The sequence below is a fragment of the Ranitomeya imitator genome, chromosome 1, assembly GCF_032444005.1.
Source record: "Ranitomeya imitator isolate aRanImi1 chromosome 1, aRanImi1.pri, whole genome shotgun sequence".
NCBI lineage: Eukaryota > Metazoa > Chordata > Amphibia > Anura > Dendrobatidae > Ranitomeya > Ranitomeya imitator.
Genome location: NC_091282.1, coordinates 745,810,064 through 745,832,792, shown reverse-complemented (window position 1 = coordinate 745,832,792; position 22,729 = coordinate 745,810,064). Strand labels below are relative to the sequence as shown.

General features: G+C 43.6%; 1 protein-coding gene across 2 annotated transcripts; it reads left to right on the top strand.

Annotated features, from left to right (window-relative positions):
• Positions 1–7,858: 7,858 nt before the first annotated feature.
• Positions 7,859–13,167, top strand: ZBTB42 (zinc finger and BTB domain containing 42). 2 transcript variants are annotated; one of them, XM_069734206.1, is made up of 2 exons: positions 7,859–8,119; positions 9,984–13,167. In XM_069734206.1, exons 1-2 carry the CDS (start codon positions 8,059–8,061, stop codon positions 11,417–11,419), a joined length of 1,497 nt encoding a protein of 498 aa, XP_069590307.1. In that variant the 5' UTR covers positions 7,859–8,058; the 3' UTR covers positions 11,420–13,167. The 2 variants fall into 2 exon arrangements, with proteins under 2 accessions (XP_069590307.1, XP_069590315.1); XM_069734214.1 differs by lacking the exon at positions 7,859–8,119 and adding an exon at positions 9,166–9,439.
• The last annotated feature ends 9,562 nt before the right edge of the window (positions 13,168–22,729 follow it).

Sequence of the window (22,729 nt, the reverse complement as noted above, 5' to 3'; positions counted from 1 at the left end):
CACTATGGGGCCTTGGTGTCTGTGCTAGTGCAGACACTCGCGAGTGGGCCCCTCCGCTTGATCAGGGTCCTGGCACTGGTGATACTTACCTCTCCCAGCTCCACCGCTGCGGCGTTTGATGACTGTGATGTTCTGGTCAGAGGGCGCGATGACATAACATCTGTGCGCCCTCTGCCTGAGCAGTCACAGTTCAGAGCTGGAAGAAGACGCTGCTGAGGAGTCTGGAGCAGAGCAGCAGCCAGCGATGAGAGGTATTTTTTTTTTATGTTTGGAGCATTATATATGGGTACCATCATACACTAGAGCATCAAATATGGGGCCCATCATGTATGGGCCTCATTATACACTGAAGCATCATATATGAAGCCCATTATACACTGGAGCATCATACATGAAGCCCATTATACACTGGAGCATCATATATGGGCCCATCATACTCTGGAGCATCATATATGGGGCCAATTATATATGGAGCATGATATGGGCACATCATACACTGGAGCATTATATATGGGGTCCATTATATATGGAGCATTATATGGGAACTATTGTATATGGAGCATTATATGGGGCCCATCATATATTGTATGGAGCATTATGTGAGGCTTATTATACTACATGGACCATTATTTGGGACTCATTATACTGTATGGAGCAATAAATGGGGCTCATACTCTATGGGGCCCATCCTATACTGTATGGAGCATTATATGGGGCCCGCTAGATATGGAGCAATATATGGGGCCCATCATATACTGGAGCATTATATGGAGCCATCGTATACTGTATGGAACATTATATGGGACCCATTATGTATGGAGCAATATATGGGGCCCATTATACAGTACGGAGTAATACATGGGGCTTATTATACTGTATGGAGCAATATATGGGTATGGGGCCTATTATATACTGTATGGAGCAATATATGGGGCTCATTATTCTGTATGGAGCAATATATGTAGCTCATTATACTGTATGGAGCACTATATGAGGTCTATTATTCTGTATGGATAAATATATGGGGCTTATTATTCTGTATGGAGCACTATATGGGGCCTATTATTCTGAATGGAGCAATATATTGTGCCCATAATACTATACGGAGCAATATATGTGGCTTATTGTACTGTATGGAGCATTATATGTGGCTTAATATACTGTATGGTCATTGCATGGGGTCCATTATTCTGTATGGAGCAATATATGTTGCTCATTATTCTGTATGGAGCAATATGTGGCGCTCATTATTATGTATGGAGCATTATGTGGTGCCCATAATACTGTATGGAGCAATATATGGGTTACATTATTCTGCATGGAGCATTATGTGATGCCCATAATACTGTGTGGAGGACTATACTGTCTGGTTTCTGACCTATTGAAGAATTTACAATAGATATCACTCGTAATATAAGAAGTGAAATCTTTGGCATTGTTCTATACCTATATTTCTCTGCCGTATCGGTGCATTATGAATTGTGGTATGTGTTAAAAGGGCCCACTGAGACTCACTTGCCCGGGGCCCACGAAAACCTGGAGCCGGCCCTGCCTAGCCCTATTCCATTTATGAGCAGCATTTGGCTCCATCTATTCCCAATTGTGAGGCCCTATAGCTGCCACATATTCTGCTACTAGTGGCTGCACTATAGCTACCCCTCCTCTTCATTTTCTTACGTGATGCTGCAGCAGGAGCCTCTCCACATCTGTAGGCTATAAGATAGCCTATCCATTTCCTGAGTTAATGGGTTGAGGCCTTTGGGGGATCACTTGCAGAAGATGGAAGTGATCAGTAGATTAACCACTGTCTCCTCTTCAGGTTTTCGACTACATTGACTGTTTAGGTTCTCAACACTAGAGAAATACTAATGTCACAGAGGCGACAGAATAAGTAAGAAACAAAAGGCAGTTTCCAAATAATGCTATATGATGCCCAAATACCAGCGTTCAGCATTTCCATGTCTGATGATTTCTCAAGGAGCCGGCCTCTACCAGGAATTGTCCAGGCCCGTAGAGGGAGTAGGCCTCTAGGGCATTTACCATCTTTGTGCTCCTCACAATTTAGCTCTGATCTCAGATGAACAAATATGTGTCCCTTCAATAAAAGTTCCTCCGCCTGCAGAGTATTTTTATTGTCTTGCTTCTTAGCCGGTTTAAATTTCTCGAAGAATGTAACTAATGACGGAAAATCCAATAACGGGACATTTACCTTATTTTGGTTGCTTCAGGAAAAATATGCAAAGGAAGATTATCCCGGATTTCACTGCTGCTTACTTAATTTTTTTTTTTAACCCATGGACAAATTAGCTTTCTTTTATGACTGCCACATGATCCAATCCCAGCCACATGTGAGGGATTACACAGTTTTGCTGTCTGCTTTAACAGGCCGGGCATGGGTTTACGGCACAATTCTCAGGAGCTGTCCTTTCACAGCCATCTCTTAGAAACAGATGCCCGGAGATAATCTGGGCATGTTCTGAAACATACATGGGTGCAGTGCCGCTTGTCTCTATAGTAATGATTGCCCGAAGCTTAGAAGATCAGGTTCTGCTCCCACAACCATTATATCTGCAACTGTAGAAGGTGCAAAAAGGATCCCAAAAATATCAAGAGGGTTCTCCAAGAGTTTGGGAATTACAGGATCCTAGAAGAGCACTAACTTTCTAAGATCCGATCTTTAGTGGCATGTTCACAATTAGGTTTTTAGGTGTTTTTGGAGCAGAAACTCTCCAAATCCTACTCAATGGCTACGTGCACATAAAGTCTTTATCAGTTGGATTCTGCCTTGGAAACCACCTGAGAGAACTACCAAAAAACCTTCAAAACAATGAACACATGTAAAAACGACTCGCTTGTTCACATGCTCAGGCTTTCTTTTAACCACTTCAGGTTTCTAAAAATGCCAAGCAGTTAAAAAATGATACCAGACCATCTTTCTGGTGTGTTCCACTCGGAAGACTTTACTATACAAGTCAACTGGAAAGCTCAAAAGACACACAGATTTTTTTTGAGTGTTTTGACATTGTCATTGCTTAAAAAAAAAACGCTAGCAGTTTGTTCATTATTTAATGAAGTTAAGAAAAAAAAAAAAGACTGGAAAACGAGTGTAAAAAAAAAATCACAAAAACCAATGTTAAAACTCTCTGAAAAAACCAGTGAGTGACCAAACCCTTCAGGAAAGCGCTAAGGCTAGGTTCACATTGCGTTCAGGGGCAACGTTAAACGGAGTACGTTACACCGCGGCATAACGCAGTGTAACGTACTCTGTTAACGCCGCCATTGAATGCAATTCCGGACGCATCGCCTAGCGCACGCCCAGAATGGGCGTGCGCTAGTGATGCGCCCCATCATTGAGTGACGGACCCGAGACGCTGGCTGCAGCGTTTCCGGGTCCGTCACTGCTAGCGCAGATGGAGCTAGCAGAAGCCCTATCTGCGCTAGCGTGATGTAGCGCAAGCACTTGCGCTAGCAGCAGCCCGTTAGCGTATGTGCTGAACGGGCTGCTGCTAACGCAATGTGACCCTAGCCTAAGGAAGCAACCGAAAATGACACAAAAGATGCTTAAAGAAAAAAACTTGAGTCTCCTGAAAAAAAGTCTTCTGATTGAAAAACTTGTTGGGTTCGCTTGAATTTAAAAGCCATCATATGCACATAGACCATGCATCATAGCTCTTCAAAAACTTGGATTTTTTTTCCCAAATCTCAGCAAATTTACTGTGTGTGTACATATTAAATAGTATGTGCACAAGGAGATTTTTTTAAGAATTGTTTGGAGCGAGTCCACCCAAACAGCACAAAAATGGCTAATAAAATTTAAATACTTTTCTTATTCATTTATATTGTTAAACCACTTTGCTGTCCATTTGTTCAATCTTCTAAGAGTTTTTTTTCCTCTTTATCGTTTGAAAAATGGTTGGTTGGAATAAAGGGAGTGCACTCTGTTTGTTTCTCCTTCTCTTACCCCCTGATCTCCCCTTCCCTCTTTCCCCGCCTCCTATTCTTCCTCGATTTTTCCCTTCTCTTTTTCCTAGTCTTACCATTTTAAATTATAGGCCGGGATCACACATGCGAGAAACACGTCCGTGTCTCGCATGTGAAATCCAAGCTCTGGCGCCGGCACTTCAGAGCGGAGCGTGCGGCCGCATAGCAACACAGGGAGCCACACGCTCCGCTCTGGAGTGTCGGCGCCAGAGCTTGGATTTCACATGCGAGACACGGACGTGTTTCTCGCATGTGTGATGCCGGCCTTATTGTTCCTCTTGTAATTAATTTAAATTGACATGTTTTGGTATTACTATGTTGTTTGATCTTTGACTGTTCATTTTGCATATTTCCTACTCAAATATGTCGTTTCTTTCCTAAATATTTCCCTCTTATGTAAAAAAAACCCCTAGTAAAAATTAACCGAAAAAAAGAGCGTACAGATCATTTCTTTGAAGCAGCTCCTGATGGAAAATATTGAAAATGAGGCAATGTCCAATCAGAAGGCCAGAAAAAAACCTCTTCCAAAACTGTCCAAATGCTGTGCAGGAAATGAAAACCTCCTCCAAAAACTCCTCATAAAGTGTTTTCTATAATATAATAACTAGCTAGCAGCTTCCTAAATGAAGGCGCCCGAAGATTGAACATGCTACTTTGGTTTACCGCTTCACTTTGGGAACCCTGAAACGGTTAAAAGAATTAACAAAAGACTGATCATCTGCACAGCAAGGTCGCTTTTACATTGCTGTGCACTATGCTGATTTTTAGCAGCGGTTTTGAGGCGCTTTTTCAGGGGGATCCCAAACTGAATCCTCCTGACCGAGACACCATGTGCACATACCTTCAAATCGCTTGTAAAATTCTTCCTAATAATTTCTATGGAAAATCCTTTTCAATATTTATGTGCGCATTTTGGGTTTTTTTTCCTGAAGATTTTTAAAAACGCCTGATGAAGAAAAAAGAAAGAACCTGGTTCTTTGAACCCTTTTTAATTTTATGCTACATGCAAATTGCCTCTTCACAGAGGAAGAGGACTAGAACTCTATAGCGCCACCTGTCGGAAGTAGCGATCCTACAAGTCACTATCGACCCTTTAACGAGCCTTGCAATATGACTTAGGATAGAAGCCAAATCAGAATCTCAATTTGCAGACACTTTGGGGGAAAAGCTCTTCCAAAACTCTTCAAAACCGCTTCAGGAAAAGAAAAACCTCCCAAAAAGGAGAATTTTCTTAAAGTGGTTTTTGCTTGAAAAATTGTCATTTTTGAATGTCTCAATGAACTCTATGTGAATATCATCTTAAGGTCTCAGTCAGACGACCATATAAATCAGACTGAGATCAGCATGTAGTGCACGGATTGGCTGGCAGCTCTCCCGACCCGAGCAAGACTTGTATTTCTGTGCAGCTGTCACGCTCAGATTTGGAAAGCCGCCGGCCAGTCCGTGCACTTCATTCTGATCTCGGTCCGGTTTATACGGCCGTCTGACTATGCCTTAAAAGTCCTGAAACAATGTGCTCAGCTCCGTGCTGCAGGGTTAGGAGGCTTGGGGATGGCGGTTGGGCCCAGATCCCCACAGGTGGCTCTAAGAGGCCAGCTCCGTGCTGCAGGGTTAGAAGGCTGGAGATGATGGTTGCGCCCAGGTACCCACAAGGCGGCTTAGGGAGACGGGTGCCTAGAATGGACAGGAACCGCCAACTTCCAGCGTGCCCCGGCCGGGAGCAACGCCGAAGCAGTGGCGGAGTGTGGGAGGGGCGTGGCGGGTAGTGTGACGTCACACGGTTAATGGGTGGGCGCGTATGAGGATTAACCAACTCCCCTCTGCACCCCTTATAGTTAAAGGCATTGTCTCATGACCCTATCTTTGGGGGGCACCTCTCCACTGCCCCAGGCTTCTTCCTCGCTGTTCTCCCAATGATTGACAGTTCGGACCTACAGCCTGCCCAAGCTGCTGGCCTAGCGTGCACACTCCAATGCTGCAAGCAGTGACAGGTTTTCCTTTGCGGCATCATCGGCCAAGCACAGGGACCCTGAAGCTGGCCGGTTCCAATGATATAGCAATCCTCAGAGCCACGCTTACAAGCTCTACAGCAAAGAGCTTGGAAGAGCTGCTCTCCTTGTCCGGGAGGCCAGCCAGTGATGGCAGACTGCAGAGGAGGCCGGGAATCTTGGAAACATCCAGGAAACGATAGAATTCCATATCCCTTCAATCTTGAGAACAAAGAGGATTGTTAATCAGAGGTAAATTGTAAAGGTGGTTGTTTTTACAAGAGGAGACAACCCCAATAAGCCCCCTAGATGGCATGGATTTTTGGGCACCACATGGGGCCAGTGCCACCCCATGCAGTGATATGGCGGGACACCTCTCTGTGCTGCAGTCCTACAGTATTGGGCTCGTGTCCCACTGAAATCTGTGCTCCCCCTAAAGTTACAGGACTGCAGGAATTGCTAGCTGGAAATATTGATGTCGTGGACTAACAATAGGCTTCACTTGTTACCTCCAAATTAATGATTGATGGATCCTTTCCCTCTGAGGTGCTCCATTAATGGAGGTCATTTTCTGCCACGAAATAAAATATTTCTCCTATCTCTTATTATTTCAGCGCTCGGTTGGGTCAGAACAGGTCATTCGTGAGACAATATGAGTGTATTCGTCATGGGTGCATTACCTCATAGGAAATGGCAGACTGCCGTTCTACTATGGGACGGAGGTTTAGCAGCAGGGGTCGGCTGCCCGAGGGGGCCCACTGTCCCCCCGCAACGTAAGACAGCAGCAGTATACGCTGGCAACGTGGAGGGTTCTTATAGGCACCCGAATATCTGACTATTGGCGTACATCCAAGGCAGTGCCAGACTTGCTTGCCAAGAGGTGCTGCAGCAGCTGACCTTTATGTTATTTAGGGCCTCAAACAGAATTGACACACCACCTGCCATTACTACTTTCCTATGAGATCACATTAAGAAGTCTCAGTGCCCATTGGTCTCACATTAAAGTAACAATCTTGTCAAGAGGTGATGCAGCAGCTGTTTATTTTCACCTACGCAAAATAGGATTTTTTTTTTAACAGTCTGTGACTCAAAACTAGGTTCATCCTATTATGTCAGCACTAGACATGCTGTACAATGCAGATCAGCGATAGATTTCTGGGCAATAGGTGCCGCAGCAGCTGAATTTGTAGATTCACGACACTCTAAGCTCTTGGTACTTGATTAAAAGGAATATTTCATCAGATATAACAATACAAACTGTATAAATGAGTAAATGGATATCTTAGACCTGATGAGACCGGTGTACTTACCTTGGAAATCCATGCTGTATAATCCTCTTATGCCCAGAAAATCTGTCTGTGATCTTTATAACAGTTTTGAGTCATAGGCTGTTAAAAAAAAATCCTATTTTGCATAGGTAATGAAAAATGAAATGAAACAGCTGCTGCATCGCCTCTTGACAAGATTGTTACACGTCCCTCGCCTAGAAATCTATCCCCGGTGTGTAGTTTTGATATTGAAATGAGAATGGTAGACTTCAAAATGCTCCTTTTAATAAGAACATGATGCAGTCATTGCAAAGTAAGTACACCGGTCTCATCAGGTCTAAAAGTACGATGGAATTATAGACGTATCCCCTCTAAGTAAGGAGTGTTATTCTTGCGACCCACTGTTAAGGCTTTGTGGCATATGTGTTGCTAAGAGGTTCTGCAGCAGCATGTTATTTTGTAGTGACTGCTGTGTGGAGCCAGTCCTCCTCCTCCTGCAGCCTGTGTGTGTGAGAAGGGCACAGCTGTAGCTCTCGCCTCTCCCCATTGGCTCCCAGCAGCGGTGGTGACACTTCCCATTGCTGGGGAGGGGGACGGTGTCCAGTGCCAGGCTCTGCGCAGAGACGCCACCACCAAGGAGAGCTCCATGCACCAGCAGCACCAGCCTGAGCCCAGGGGGAGAGGCTACCGAGGAGGACTGTGTGCAGCAGAGGAGTGTCCTCCTACCAACCTGCTCCAACAACACAGTGCTGCTAGGCTGCCACTAACACAGCACCCGGGGAGGAGGGAGGTGGCACCAGCGCCAACATCTGGGGAGCTCCATGAAGCCGCAGGATCCCCACAAACACCAGCCCCCAGCCCCTGGACCCCCCAAAGCAGCCTGTAAGTAGATGCCTGCTCATTATGGCAGAGGGGGGAGGGGGGTCTGCTCTCTTAAACTGGATGAGGCAAGTTTGCAGTCCCCATCTGGACTATTGCTGGGCTAGCCCCCCTGGGGACACTGTCCAGACAACAAGGGGGCTCTGCCTTATTCAGCCTGATCCTGTTTAGCCGACATGGCAAAGAAGTGCAGCAGGGCCACAATGTATCTGCATTTGTTAGTCAACAATAACAAGTTTGTTATCATGAACCGTGGGAAACAATGATCCAGGCTTGGCTTGGTGAGGGGGTGTTTGGGGCTACAATGAGGGCTGGCTGCACTTCCTTAAACTCTGAGCAACCTGCTGCAGTTGGAGCCCACAGGCCTGGGACTCACTGCAGAGGTCACAGACATGGCTCTCCCCCTAGCCCAGCAGGGGGGTCTGCCTGGTGGGGGGTGTCTGGCTGCTGCTCATGCTATTATAGTAGTTCATATTAACCCTATGCGTTACATTAAGGCTTTAGCGTATAGAATAATTTACATATTTAAAGGGGCAGTTAGAGAATCTGCTTTAAGAAGTGAAATCTATTCTACTTTTATAAGGCTGCCGTCACACCTTCAGTATTTGGTCAGTATATTACCTCAGTATTTGTAAGCCAAAACCAGGAGTGGAACAATCAGAGGAAAAGTATAATAGAAACATATGCACCACTTCTGTATTTATCACCCACTCCTGGTTTTGGCTTACATATATTGAGGTAAAATACTGACCAAATACTGAGAGTGTGACGGCAGCCTAAGTGTCTGGAGATTAGGGAGTATAAAATGCGTTCCCCCCCCCCCAGTGTTCAATGGCTGGGTGACTTTAGCTGTAGTTTCCCTTTAAACTGCTGTCCTGGGCCGCATGCACCTGTGTCTCCTAAAAAGAAGGCTAGGTAGACATTTGCGCCCTTCCCCAATCTGGCCAGCAGTTGCCCCCATGTAATAGATGGCTATAAATGGGGAAGTTGGGACTGTAAAAGGCAGCAAGCGGCGTGGTTGGCTGGTAGTTGGATTTGCTGGAACATATGGCATTAAGAGGAGCACAGCTGGAGGTAGCATTTCTATCCTGGTGAACTCAGAGCAGCTGACTTTCCAGCTTGCTGTGTAATTAGCAAAGCAAGCACTCCCAGCCTCCTCCTCCTGCACACTGACACAGGCACACACACTGCTTGTCTGCTGGAGACCTTGTCATAGTACAGACCATGGCAGAGAGCAAGGCTAGATCCCCCTAAATCTCCCCCCGGCGGGGCACCATCCCATTCATGCAGCGCTCCATTCGATTTTTTGCAGAAGGGAGAAAGGTAAGATAGTGTTATAAATCTGACTCCAACCTTGCACGTAACTTTTTTTTTTTTTGTCTTTAATCATATTGACACTTTCAATTATTTTTAAATGCATCTTGTAGAATTTCGCATTGTTTGCACCTTTCCTCTAGTCTGGCCGTTGCTGCGCTGCACGGTGTAAACATGTATCCGTGATCCCAACGTCTACAAGTTGAATTAAGTTTTCGACAGCTGCCAAGGCTTGTGTTTTTAAAAGGCAGCAGTTACCATAACTACTTGATGGCTGCACTGACCAGGAGGGGGACAAAGCTTTGAAAACTGCCTCCTGGAAGCCATTGTTTATTTAAAATCAAGTTTTTCCTGTTCCTGGCAGGTGCAGTTATAGATGAGAGGCTTCTTTTTCGAAATGCAACTTGCTCTTGAGAAATAAGCAGTGGACGTTATGTGCTTAGCTGTATTTTTCTCTCTCTTCCATATGTTGCCACAGCCAGATTGCTTTATTACAGCTGCTAAGAGGATTGAGTTCACTGTAACATTCGAGTTTTTCCTGTTTTTTAAACAGGTTATGAAGGAAGAATGGAGTTTCCAGACCATAGCCGCCAGTTGCTGCAATGTCTGAGTCAGCAGCGTCACCAGGGTTTCCTGTGTGACTGTACTGTTTTAGTTGGGGAAGCTCAGTTCCAAGCTCACAGAGCCGTCTTGGCGTCTTGCAGCATGTACTTCCATCTTTTCTACAGGGACCAGCTAGACAAAAGGGACATTGTGCATCTGAACAGTGACATTGTGACGGCCCCGGCATTCAGTCTGCTGCTCCAATTCATGTACGAAGGGAAGCTGGAATTCAACAACCTCCCAGTAGAAGACGTGCTGGCCGCTGCAAGCTATCTTCACATGTATGACATTGTAAAAGTCTGCAAGGGCAAGCTTAAAGATAAAGAACTCAATTTGGGGGAGAGAGCCACCGATGATGGGTCTGACCTGGAGAAGGAGGATGGTTTCTCTGATACCGATGGACCTCACGGATGTATCCTGGATGCAGGGGATAAAGAAAAAATGTCTACCACCGAATGTGAGAAGCCAACCTGGAAAGAGAAGGTCAGTAGACTTCCAGGCTGGTCTCCAGACTTGATAGGTGTTTCTACAGAGGCCGTGTCATGTAAGACAGCAGCTGGAAAAACAAAGGCCAGTGTCAATAGTTCTTCATGCCCTTTGTCCCAGAGATCTGCTCGCCATACACAGCCTCCAAGCGATGGGGATTGTGCTTTGGATTTGTCTTTCAAGCCAATGTCTGGGAGAGATTCCTTACACCCCTCCTACGTCTTTGGACAGCTGGCTTCCGACAGCCAGCAGCAGGGCACTGTGCCACTTGTTAAAGATGAACAAGGCTTGCTGTCAGAACAGGAGGACAGTGAAGCAAAGAGTCCAAAGAGTCAACATGTTGGGAATTCGGCCAAAAACCTAATGACAGGGTTAGGACACATGTTCGCAGGAAATGGAAATTCTCACGTTAGGGAAGAGGACTTGTATCACGATCGAGACGAGAGTGAAGATGACATGGACTCGTCAGATCTTTCCACGTCTGGTGTCCTCGTGTCCCCGGGACAGATTTGCATATGTCCTTTGTGTAGTAAAGTTTTCCCAAGTCCTCATGTTCTTCAACTTCATCTCAGCTCTCACTTCCGAGACAGAGACGGTTCTCGGATCAAGATGTCTCCGGATGGTTCTGTTCCCACCTGTACGATATGTGGCAAAACTTTCTCGTGTATGTACACCTTAAAAAGACACGAACGTACGCACTCCGGGGAAAAGCCTTACACTTGTGTCCAGTGTGGCAAAAGTTTCCAATATTCCCATAACCTCAGTCGTCACGCTGTGGTTCACACGCGGGAAAAGCCACATGCGTGTAAGTGGTGTGAGAGACGTTTCACCCAGTCGGGTGACTTGTACAGACACATCCGTAAGTTTCACTGTGGCCTAGTCAAGTCTTTGGTTGTGTAGTAGTAATAATTAAGGTCAATTTTTTTTTCATTGTTTGATCCATTTTTGAGCTCTGTAATAATCTGCCGTGACACAGACCTCCTCCAAGGTGCATCCCCTCCCCATCACCCTAGCCGAGTAATTATTTAATATATTTAATTTTTTTTTCTGCTCTTTACATGATTGTGGCAGATGACAAATGTGAAAAAGGGTCATCAAATCTCCTTAAATTGCCTACAATTACTTGCTCAGCACATCTGTTGCTGAAATACCCCCCAAAACATATGCACTCATTGCTAGAACTACCTATATGATGTCTCTATATTGACTTGCAGATGTATCCGAGTCTATGAACAGGTACAATGTGTTGTGTTTATTGCGCGACCCGTTCAGCTCTGCTACTTCTGTCTAGTTGCAAAACAGTGGCCCGATTGTCTCTTTTTCATAGATTCAAGTTTTCTATGCACATTTCAGTCCACAGTATTGGTCCTTGGTATAGGTGAAGTTAGTAAAGTATTGGAACATTTGATAAATGTTTGGTCGCTGCAAAGTATTGACTACTTTAAAAATTCTAATTATTATAGTGTTTCTGTAAACGGTTGAAGACGTTTATCTTGTTAGCCTGATGAATTTTTCTCATTTTGGCTCCATTTATTAATATAAAATCTGCATAGAGCACATTTATAAGACTATGGGCCTTAGTTATCAAGGCTCTCTTACAGATAAACAGTTCTTGTTGCCCTTAGTAACCAGTTGGAACTTTCAGATTTTAAACTGCGATTTGAATGGTTGCTAGGGGCAACAAGGTCAGTTTTAATTTCTTTTTAGACAAGTCGTTTTTTGTTTTTTTTAGGTGTTCCCTCATCTGAAGCAGATGACGAGTTGGGTATTTGCATCTCGAGACAGTTGTGCAATGTAGAAATTTGGTGATCACCTGCGGGATCTGTTGCAATCCATTAGGGAAACATTTGTACCTGTCAAATTATTCAACCGATGTTATGACGAATGTCTTAAATATTTCCGGACTGTAAAAGCTATAGTATTCGACAAAGCTGACTTGTTCTACTCCCATGATCCTGTGCAAAGTCTTAAAGGGTGTACGTTGCCTAAAGGCAACCAATCAGAAATGACCTTTGATCAAGTTGGCCAAAATACAGGAGAAAATGCCAATTATTCAACTTTATGAAATGTGACTCTGGGGGGGAATCAAAAGCATCAATAGTAATCCGAAAAAGTTAAGCTACTTGACTCCAGTCCATCTAGAAAGAAGGTAACAATGGTCTTATTGATTTGCTGTGGGTTGCAGCGTGTTTGTATCAGCATGAAGTTATTTTCTGGGTGGGTCATAAATCAGAAAAAAACAAAACTCTTCCATCAATCCATTTTCTTTGCCAATATTGGTGTTTTAATTTTTAAGTGCCAATGGTCGGGTTAGGCTAAAAATAAATAAAATAAAAACTAAAATCCTTATTAAGAGTCCATTGACGTTTACTAGATGAATGAAGCACTATGATACAAATCATTACAAAAAATAATGGCAGATGCCCTTAACCGCTTCCCAAATGTCCCATGTAACGTGAGGAAATATATTTCTACACCCACACAGCACCTCTCTTGTTCTGTGTTCAGATGACTTCACCAAGGTACAATAGTTTTATTTACTGTTTAGTTATGTTTTTTGCTGTGATTTGAAGAATAGCACTGAAGAAAAAAAATACTACTAAAATTAAGTTATTTTATTTGTCTTTTTTGTTTGTTTTTGTTTTTTTCCTGATGGTACTTGATATAGTATTTATTAGTTTTTATTTGAAGTGAAATGATTTATAGAGATTCTATTTAGAATTGTTTTTCTTTTGTTTTTTATTATTTACCCTTTTAAAATTGAATGATCATCGTCCCCCTCCGCAATGGGAACTTTTTGCTGTATGTTTTGTTTTGTTTTGTTTTTTCTCTTTATTATTTAATTTATGTATACTTTAATAAAACATGGTAAATTAATATTAGACACTGGCAAACGACAAGGAAAGTTTACATCCGTCTGAACGTGGACATAACTAGGATATAAAATTAAAGGTAAAAATGTAATATAAATCCAGTTGTGTAATGTCTGATTACCTTGTTGTTGTTTTTTTTCCTGTTTGTTTGATAGCAATGTCATTTGCACTTATTTTTGGAGTCAATAACACTGATATCTTTGGTAGCTGAAAACAAACTTGCGTCTTTGCATATAGCATTGTTTTTGTTTGTTTTTTTAACACATTGCACACATGCAGTTTGGGTATAAATCTGTAATTTTTTTTTCATTTTTTTTTTTATTTTATTTTTGTATCTGTGCCTGCTCTGCAGAGCTGCTCATGGGTTTTAACACTGGATGTGAAATGGAATCACACCAATGCTGTGAAATCGCTGAAAATTATCAGTTTCTAGTTCTCCTTGAGGTGACAAAATGTATTTGAAAAAAAAAAAAAAAAAAAACGGAAAAAAACACTAATTATTTCTGTATAAAGTTTTATACTATATAATATGTAGACAGACCTGTTGGCTTGGAATATATTTTATAAGAAAATATTTTGCTGTTCTACAGATTTTTTTTTTTTTTTTTTTTTCCAAATAATTCTTTACCTTCTTTTTAGTTTGCGTGGTGTTTTAATTTGTACAACTTTATTTTGTGTGTGTTTAAACTGACAATCGTGAATAGGATTGATGTCTTTATATTTTTTTTTCTTTTGTCAAAAAAATAAAATCTAAATCTGTTAAATTGTTTAATTTTTTTTATATATATATATTTTTTTTTAGAAATTTTCTTTCCATTGAATGACTTTTGTGTGCGAATAAATTTCTATGATTAATAAACAGATGTTTACTACGATACGAGGCTTACTGATCTTAAACCTAATTTCCTTTTAATCGGGCCATTTACTGGCGCTCCATTTGATGCCAGAAGGAATGAAGGCTTATCTGTAGACAAAAGATACTGTCGCTGGAGATTATTAAGATGTAGTCTGAAGTAATTGACAATACTCATTGTGTCCATACTCCACCTACTTCAAATCTTAATTACGGTACATTGCATGAGCATGGATGCTTAAAAAAAAAACAAAAAAAAAACAACGAAGAAAATAAAAATTTAAATCCGCGACCTTAAAGGGTGTACTTCCACCATGCCAAAAGCTTCAGTGACGTCACTAGTTAAATATTGCAAATCGTTCCACCCACTAAAGGGATTCTTCTGTTTTCTGGGTGATGGTGTTTACCAATATATCTCACATCAGGGCGCTGGAACATCTGCTGTTTTCACGGACCGTAACTTGGAGATCAAAAGTTTTGTGAACTTTTAAATGAGCTTGAAATTTCCCTTTAACTTTGGCTGTTTTGCTTTAGTGACATCTGGCAGCCTGAGGCCACTTTGATACAGAATTGAAAGGATTCAAAGTTTAGTTTCTTTCTAGGTTCTGGACTTATGGTGGCCATGCAAATTAGATAGCTTAAATATGGAATACGGTGCCTCTTCCATCAGTTTCTCTCCTGGGTACACCAGATCAAGGCTTTGACCCCTTTTATACTTTTTTTTCCTGACCTCTGATATCCAATGAAAATTGTTAGTATGGTTGACTTTGATTTAATGTATATGGTCACCTTCAGGCAAGTAGATCCTAACTTCCTATCTCCATAACTTAATTACTTGCCATAAATACGTAATTTATTTACCTGTCACTGTTCTCCTGCATGCGGCCATGTTTTTCTTTTCATACTCCACCTAAGACATGGCTCCCCTCTTCCCTGTAAGTGAATCTAGTTTTCTAGTCTTTTTAGCTAAGTGGGCGTCTTCTTGAGGACCACGATTAACAAGAATGGCTTTATATATAAGGAAGTTATATTTTAGGAATGCAGGAGCACAGCACAACAAAAAAGCAAAACACCAGACCCAGGGGAGCTGCTGCACTTGCACCAGGTAATATATATTCTTCAATTATATAGTGTGTAATGAAGAAAACGGTGTATGTGTGTGTGTATATATATATATATATATATAATCTCCATCCGTACAGACCTAAAGTTTGGACACACCTTCTCATTTAATTGTATTTTCATGACTATGAAAATTGTAAATTCACACTGAAGGCATCAAAACTATGAATTAACACATGTGGAATTATATACTTAACAAAAAAGTGTGAAACAACTGAAAATATGTCTTATATTCTAGGTTCTTCAAAGGTGCCACCTTTTGCTTTGATGACTGCTTTGCACACTCTTGGCATTCTCTTGATGAGCTTCAAGAGGTAGTCACCTGGAATGGTCTTCCAACAATCTTGAAGGAGTTCCCAGAGATGCTTAGCACTTGTTGGCCCTTCACTCTGCGGTCCAGCTCACCCCAAACCATCTCGATTGGGTTTAGGTCTGGTAACTGTGGAGGCCAGGTCATCTGGCGTAGCACCCCATCACTCTCCTTCTTGGTCAAATAGCCCTTACACAGCCTGGAGGTGTGTTTGGAGTCATTGTCCTGTTGAAAAGTAAATGATGGTCCAACTAAACGCAAACCGGATAGAATAGCATGCCGCTGCAAAATGCTGTTAGCCATGCTGGTTCAGTATGCCTTCAATTTGGAATAAATCCCCAACCGTGTCACCAGCAAAGCACCCCCACACCATCACACCTCCTCCTCCATGCTTCACAGTCGGAACCAGGCATGTAGAGTCCATCCGTTCACCTTTTCTGCGTCACACAAAGACACGGTGGTTGGAACCAAAGATCTGAAATTTGGGCTCATCAGACCAAAGCACAGATTTCCACTGGTCTAATGTCCATTACTTGTGTTCTTTAGCCCAAACAAGTCTCTTCTGCTTGTTGCCTGTCCTTAGCAGTGGTTTCCTAACAGCTATTTTACCATGAAGGCCTGCTGCACAAAGTCTCCTCTTAAAAGTTGTAGAGATGTGTCTGCTGCTAGAAATCTGGGTGGCATTGACCTGGTCTCTAATCTGACCTGCTGTTAACCTGCGATTTCTGAGGCTGGTGACTCGGTTAAACTTATTCTCAGAAGCAGAGGTGACTCTTGGTCTTCCTTTCCTGGCGTGGTCCTCATGTAAGCCAGATTCTTTGTAGCGCTTGATGGTTTTGGCAACTGCACTTGGGGACACTTTCAAAGTTTTCCCAATTTTTCAGACTCACTGACCTTCATTTCTTAAAGTTATGATGGCCACTCATTTTTCTTTACTTAGCTGCTTTTTTCTTGCCATAATACAAATTCTAACCGTCTATTCAGTAGGACTATCAGCTGTGTATCCACCAGACTTCTGCACAACACAACTGATGGTCCCACCCCATTTATAAGGCAAGAAATCCCACTTATTAAACCTGACAGGGCACATCTGTGAAGTGAAAACCATTTCCGGTGACTACCTCTTGAAGCTCATCAAGAGAATGCCAAGAGTGTGCAAAGCAGTAATCAAAGCAAAAGGTGGCTACTTTGAAGAACCTAGAATATAAGACATAATTTCAGTTGTTTCACACTTTTTTGTTAAGTATATAATTCCACATGTGTTAATTCATAGTTTTGGTGCCTTCAGTGTGAATTTACAATTTTCATAGTCATGAAAATACAGAAAAATCTGTAAATGAGAAGGTGTCCAAACTTTTGGTCTGTACTGTGCATATGTGTGTATATATGTGTATATATATAATGTGTGTGTGTATATATACGTGTATATCTACTATATAATTGTCTAAGGGTCACTTCCGTCTGTCTGTCCTCCTGTCTGTCACGAATATTCATTGGTCGCGGCCTCTGTCATGGAATCCCAGTCGCTGATTGGTCTCGCCAGCTGCCTGTCATGGCTGCCGCGACCAATCAGCGACGGGCACAGTCCGATTATTCCCTCCCTACTACCCGCAGTCAGTGCCCGCTACATACTCCGCTCCGGTCACCGCTCACACAGGGTTAATGCCAGCGGTGACTGACCGCATTATGCCGCGGGTTACGCACTGTTACTGCTGCTATTAACCCTGTGTGTCCCCAACGTTTTACTATTGATGCTGCCTATGCAGCGTCAATAGTAAAAAAAAAAATCTAATGTTAAAAATAATACTAAAAAAAAAAAACTACTATACTCGCCCTCCGTAGTCCGAGAATGCGCTCGCGCCTTCTGCCAGCATCCAGTCCGAGAGATGCATTGCGAAATTACCCAGAAGACTTAGCAGTCTCGTGAGACTGGGTAATTTCGCAATGCATCCTGGGAATGGAAGATGGCGGCAGCCGAGCGCCCATCGCCACAGCGCCGTTGGAGCCCATGGGGTGAGTATGTAACTATTTTTTATTTTAACAGGGATATGTGCCCACACTGCTAAATACTGCGTGGGCTGCGTTGGCTACATGGCTGCTATATACTACGTGGGCAGTACTATATACTACATGGCTGCTATATACTACGTGGGCAGTACTATATACTATATGGCTGCTATATACTACGTGGGCAGTACTATATACTATATGGCTGCTATATACTACGTGGCCTGTGTTAGATACTGCGTGGGCTGCGTTATATACAACGCATCGGGTATTCTACAATATGTATGTATATAGCAGCCACATACTATATAGCACAGGCCACGTACTATTTGTGTGCTATATACTACATGGCTCCTATATACTACGTGGCCTGTGCTATATAGTATGTGGCTGCTATATACATACACATTCTAGAATACCCGATACGTTAGAACCAGGCCACCATCTAGTGTGTGTATGTATGTATGTATGTATGTATGTATATATATATATATATATATATATATATATATATATATATATATATATATATATATATATATATATATGCAGCACCAAAATAATAAAGAATGTGGACTTTATTGCCTGAGCGGCGTGGCAACGTTTCGGATATCAAATCCTTTCTCAAGCCTTGAGAAAGGATTTGATATCCGAAACGTTGCCACGCCGCTCAGGCAATAAAGTCCACATTCTTCATTATTTTGGTGCTGCTTTTCTTTTTTTCTTATATTGTTTGAGGCCATTTGGATTGCTGGCTGGAAGAGCTTTGCACCGCGACTGAAGGTATTCTCTGGATGCTGTTCCAATTTTTTCACTATATATATATACTAGATGGTGGCCCGGTTCTAACGTATCGGGTATTCTAGAATATGTAGGTAGTATATAGCAGAGGTCCCCAACCTTTTTTGCCCCAGGGACTGGCTTTAAGCAAGACCAGTTTTCCATGGCCCGGTGGGGTGGGGGTGGGGCAGGGGTGGGGCTCTGGTCATATGAGGGTGGGGTTATGGAGGGGTGGAGCTTAGTGCATACTTATCATGTAATTATGACATTTATAATGAGAATTTGATTCACACATTCACACACACACATTCTCACACACACATTCTCACACACACATTCTCACACACACATTCTCACACACACATTCTCACACACACACATTCTCACACACACACATTCTCACACACACACATTCTCACACACACACATTCTCACACACACACATTCTCACACACACATTCTCACACACACATTCTCACACACACACTCACACACACACATTCACATTCTCACACACACACATTCACACATTCACACACCCCTCTCACCTCTCCTCGCACTCTACCACAGCATCTCATTGCCTTCCTCTGACACAGCAGGCCGCTGAATGATGACGTCATCCAGCGGCGCGTCTGTGTGAGAGGAAGCAGGAAGACAGATCGCTGGGCAGCGGAGCTGCACGGATTTCTCCCTGCCTGCCGCAGCCACCCTGCAGGGGCTCCCCTCCACCTCTGCACACATTGGGATCCGGCGCTCTGCAGCTTCTCTGTGCCGGCTGTCAGCTTGACAGTCGGCACAGAGAACAGCTGACTCCCTGACCGGGGACGGCAGAATGCAGCCGCTGGGGGGAGACACTGCGGACCGCCGAATGAGGCGGCCCGACTGCGCCCCTCCCTGCCGGCTGCACCCGGGGCAAATGCCCCGGCTGCCCCCCCCCCCTAGATACGCCACTAGGCGTGTCAGTGAGGAGAGCCTGCCGCCCCACCCCATCAGGAACACACCATGCTGCGCAGGAGGGCTGCCCCCTCGTCCTGCATAATGTTCTCTGCCGGGAGCTGCGAGCTGTCACAGAGCGTGCTCTGACCAGGCGCAGGGCCGCGAAGCTAGCTGTCAGCGGCGCCGCGGACCGGCTGAAAAACCTCAACGGCCCGGTCCTGGTCCGCGGACCGGCGGTTGGGGACCTCTGGTATATAGCACAGGCTATGTACTATATATTGCACAGTGACGTAGTATATAACACAACCGACGTAGTATATAACAGAGCTACGTAGTATGTAACACAGCGTACGTAGTATATAGCAGAGCCACATAGTATATAACATAGCCATGTAGTGTATTGCAGAGCTACATAGTGTATTGCACAGGCACATAGTATATTGGTCAGCCACGTAGTATATAACATAGCCACGTAGTATATTGCACAGTCGACGTAGTATATAACAGAACCGACACAGCCACATAGTATATTGCACAGCTACGTAGTATATAGCACAGAGCACGTAGTATATTGCACAGCTACGTAGTATATAGCACAGAGCACGTAGTATATTGCACAGCCACGTAGTATATTGGACAGTCACGTATATTGCACAGTCATGTTGTATATTGCCCAGCTACATCGTATATAGCACAGAGATGTAGTATATAACAGAGCCAGAGCCCATGCAGTATATAGCAATGTGGGCACTATATGCGTGGTTAAAAGAGACTTAAAATAAAAAAATAAACATATACTCACCTTTTGAAGACCCCTTGAAGTCCTGACGCCTGTGTGCGGTGCACGCGGCAGCTCCCGGTACCAAGGTTGGTATGAGCGCAGGACCTGTGATGACTTCGCGGTCACATGATCGTGACGTCATGGCAGGTCCTTCTCGCATAGCATCCTTGGCATCGGAACCTGCCGCTTGCACTGCCGAGGACAGCAGGCGACGTCGGAGGGTGAGAATAACTTTTTTTTTTTATTATTTGTAACATTAGATCGTTTTACTACTGATGCTGCATACGCAGCATCAATAGTAAAAAGTTGGTCACACAGGGTTGGTACCAGCGTTAATGGAGTGCATTACACCGCGGTCCATTAACTCTGGCATTAACCCTGTGTGAGCGCTCAGTGCTGACTGCAGGGCAGTAAAGCAGCAGCCATTTCGCTGCCAGACTATGGCCGTCGCTGATTGGTCGTGGGCGTTTTGCCACGACCAATCAGCGACTTGGATTTCCATGACAGACAGAGGCCGCGACCAATGAATATCCGTGACAGAAAGACAGACAGACGGAAGTGACCCTTAGACAATTACTGTCTATAGTAGATATTTTCTAGTTTCAGAGTAAAAAAAAACCTGCTGTGTAATGGCCTATCATGGCGGCGTTTTGGGTTATTAGTGGGACACGAACATGTAGCTCCCCGTCTTTGAATACATTTTTAACAACTTTTTGCTCTTTAGCCATGTTGGGAGTTGTAGTCTACAGCTAGAAAGCTACAGGTTTGAGGGCCGTCAACCAAACTTTGTACTTGAGATCAGAACGTAGTGTTTTTTTGTTGTTTTTTTAACTCTCACCACTTTGTGAGTCTTTTGAGGTAATTATATGAGCAGTCATAACATTAATAGCAATCCTCATAACATTGGACAGCTTTGTGTTATCTATTAAAATTCCTAATTTACAGAATTTTGTATGTGATGGTAATATATTTTTACTAATTGTTTTCAAGATGGTATAATATTAGAAGTATGGATCAGACCCCCTTCATTCCCATCAAGACTACAGCGCCACTCGTATTTATGAGCTGTATCTGGTATTGCAGCATAGTCGTATTCATTTAAATGTGACTTTGCTGTAATACCACAAATGGCCATAAATAAAGGTGGTGTTATTTCTGGAAACACAACAAAAGCAAACCCTTTTACACAACTCCCTTTAAGGCTACGTTCCCACCATGATCATTTGGTGAGTTTTTGATGGCTCAGATTTTCTGCTCCCAGTAAGTAAAATAGGTTTTTCAAAAATACGCAGCGTAAAAAAAACTCACCGAAAGCTCCTTGTGGGAACGGAGCCTAAAGGGGCATTTACACTGCAAAATAATAATGAGAGAACGCCGTTAACGCTCATTTCATGATTGTTACCGTGTAAACAAGCTGTCGAGCAAAATGCTCGGCGGAATATCATCCTGTGTAATCAGGACCGGCGCTGCTGAGAATTATGGCAGCCTATGCACACAGAGCGACCTAGTATCTATCGCTCAGTGCGCATCGTTTGCTTTCATTTGCCAGTGCAGACTGCCGATCAATAAACCTTTGCTGACCGGCAGGTCGTATTGTGCCGCCAGTTAGTCCATTTAAACAGACCCTAAAGGTACCTTCACACATAACGATATCGTTGCTTTTTGTGACGTAGCAACAATATCGTTAAGGAAATCATTCTGTGTTACAGCGACCAACGATCAGGCCCCTGCTGGGAGATCGTTGGTCGCTGAGGAAAGTCCAGAACTTTATTTCGTCGCTGGATCTCCCGCTGACATCGCTGGATCGGCGTGTGTGACACCGATCCAGCGATGTCTTCACTGGTAACCAGGGTAAACATCGGGTTACTAAGCGCAGGGCCGCGCTTAGTAACCCGATGTTTACCCTGGTTACCAGCGTAAACGTAAAAAAAACAAACCCTACATACTTACCTACCGCTGTCTGTCCCCGGCGCTCTGCTTCTCTGCACTCCTCCTGCACTGACTGTGAGCGTCGGTCAGCCGGAAAGCACAGCGGTGACGTCACCGCTCTGCTTTCCGGCCGCTGTGCTCACAGGGAGTGCAGAGAACCAGAGCTCCGGGGACAGACAGCGGAAGGTAAGTATGTAGTGTTTGTTTTTTTTACGTTTACGCTGGTAACCAGGGTAAACATCGGGTTACTAAGCGCAGCCCTGCGCTTAGTAACCCGATGTTTACCCTGGTTACCCGGGGACCTCGGGATCGTTGGTCGCTGGAGAGCGGTCTGTGTGACAGCTCTCCAGCGACCAAACAGCGACGCTGCAGCGATCGACATCGTTGTCGGTATCGCTGCAGCGTCGCTGAGTGTGAAGGTACCTTAACCCTTTGCAGAAAAATGAACGACAGCAGTTCATAAATTTGGTACAGCTATCCTGTTTCTACTATATTGGAGCTAGCATAATTAGAAAAAAGAATCACTTTTTGCTAATTTTTGCGTCTCATATCAAATTTCCTTTATGGACATAAAAATAATCTCGTTCTAAAATTGATAAAATATCAGTTAATGCACAGA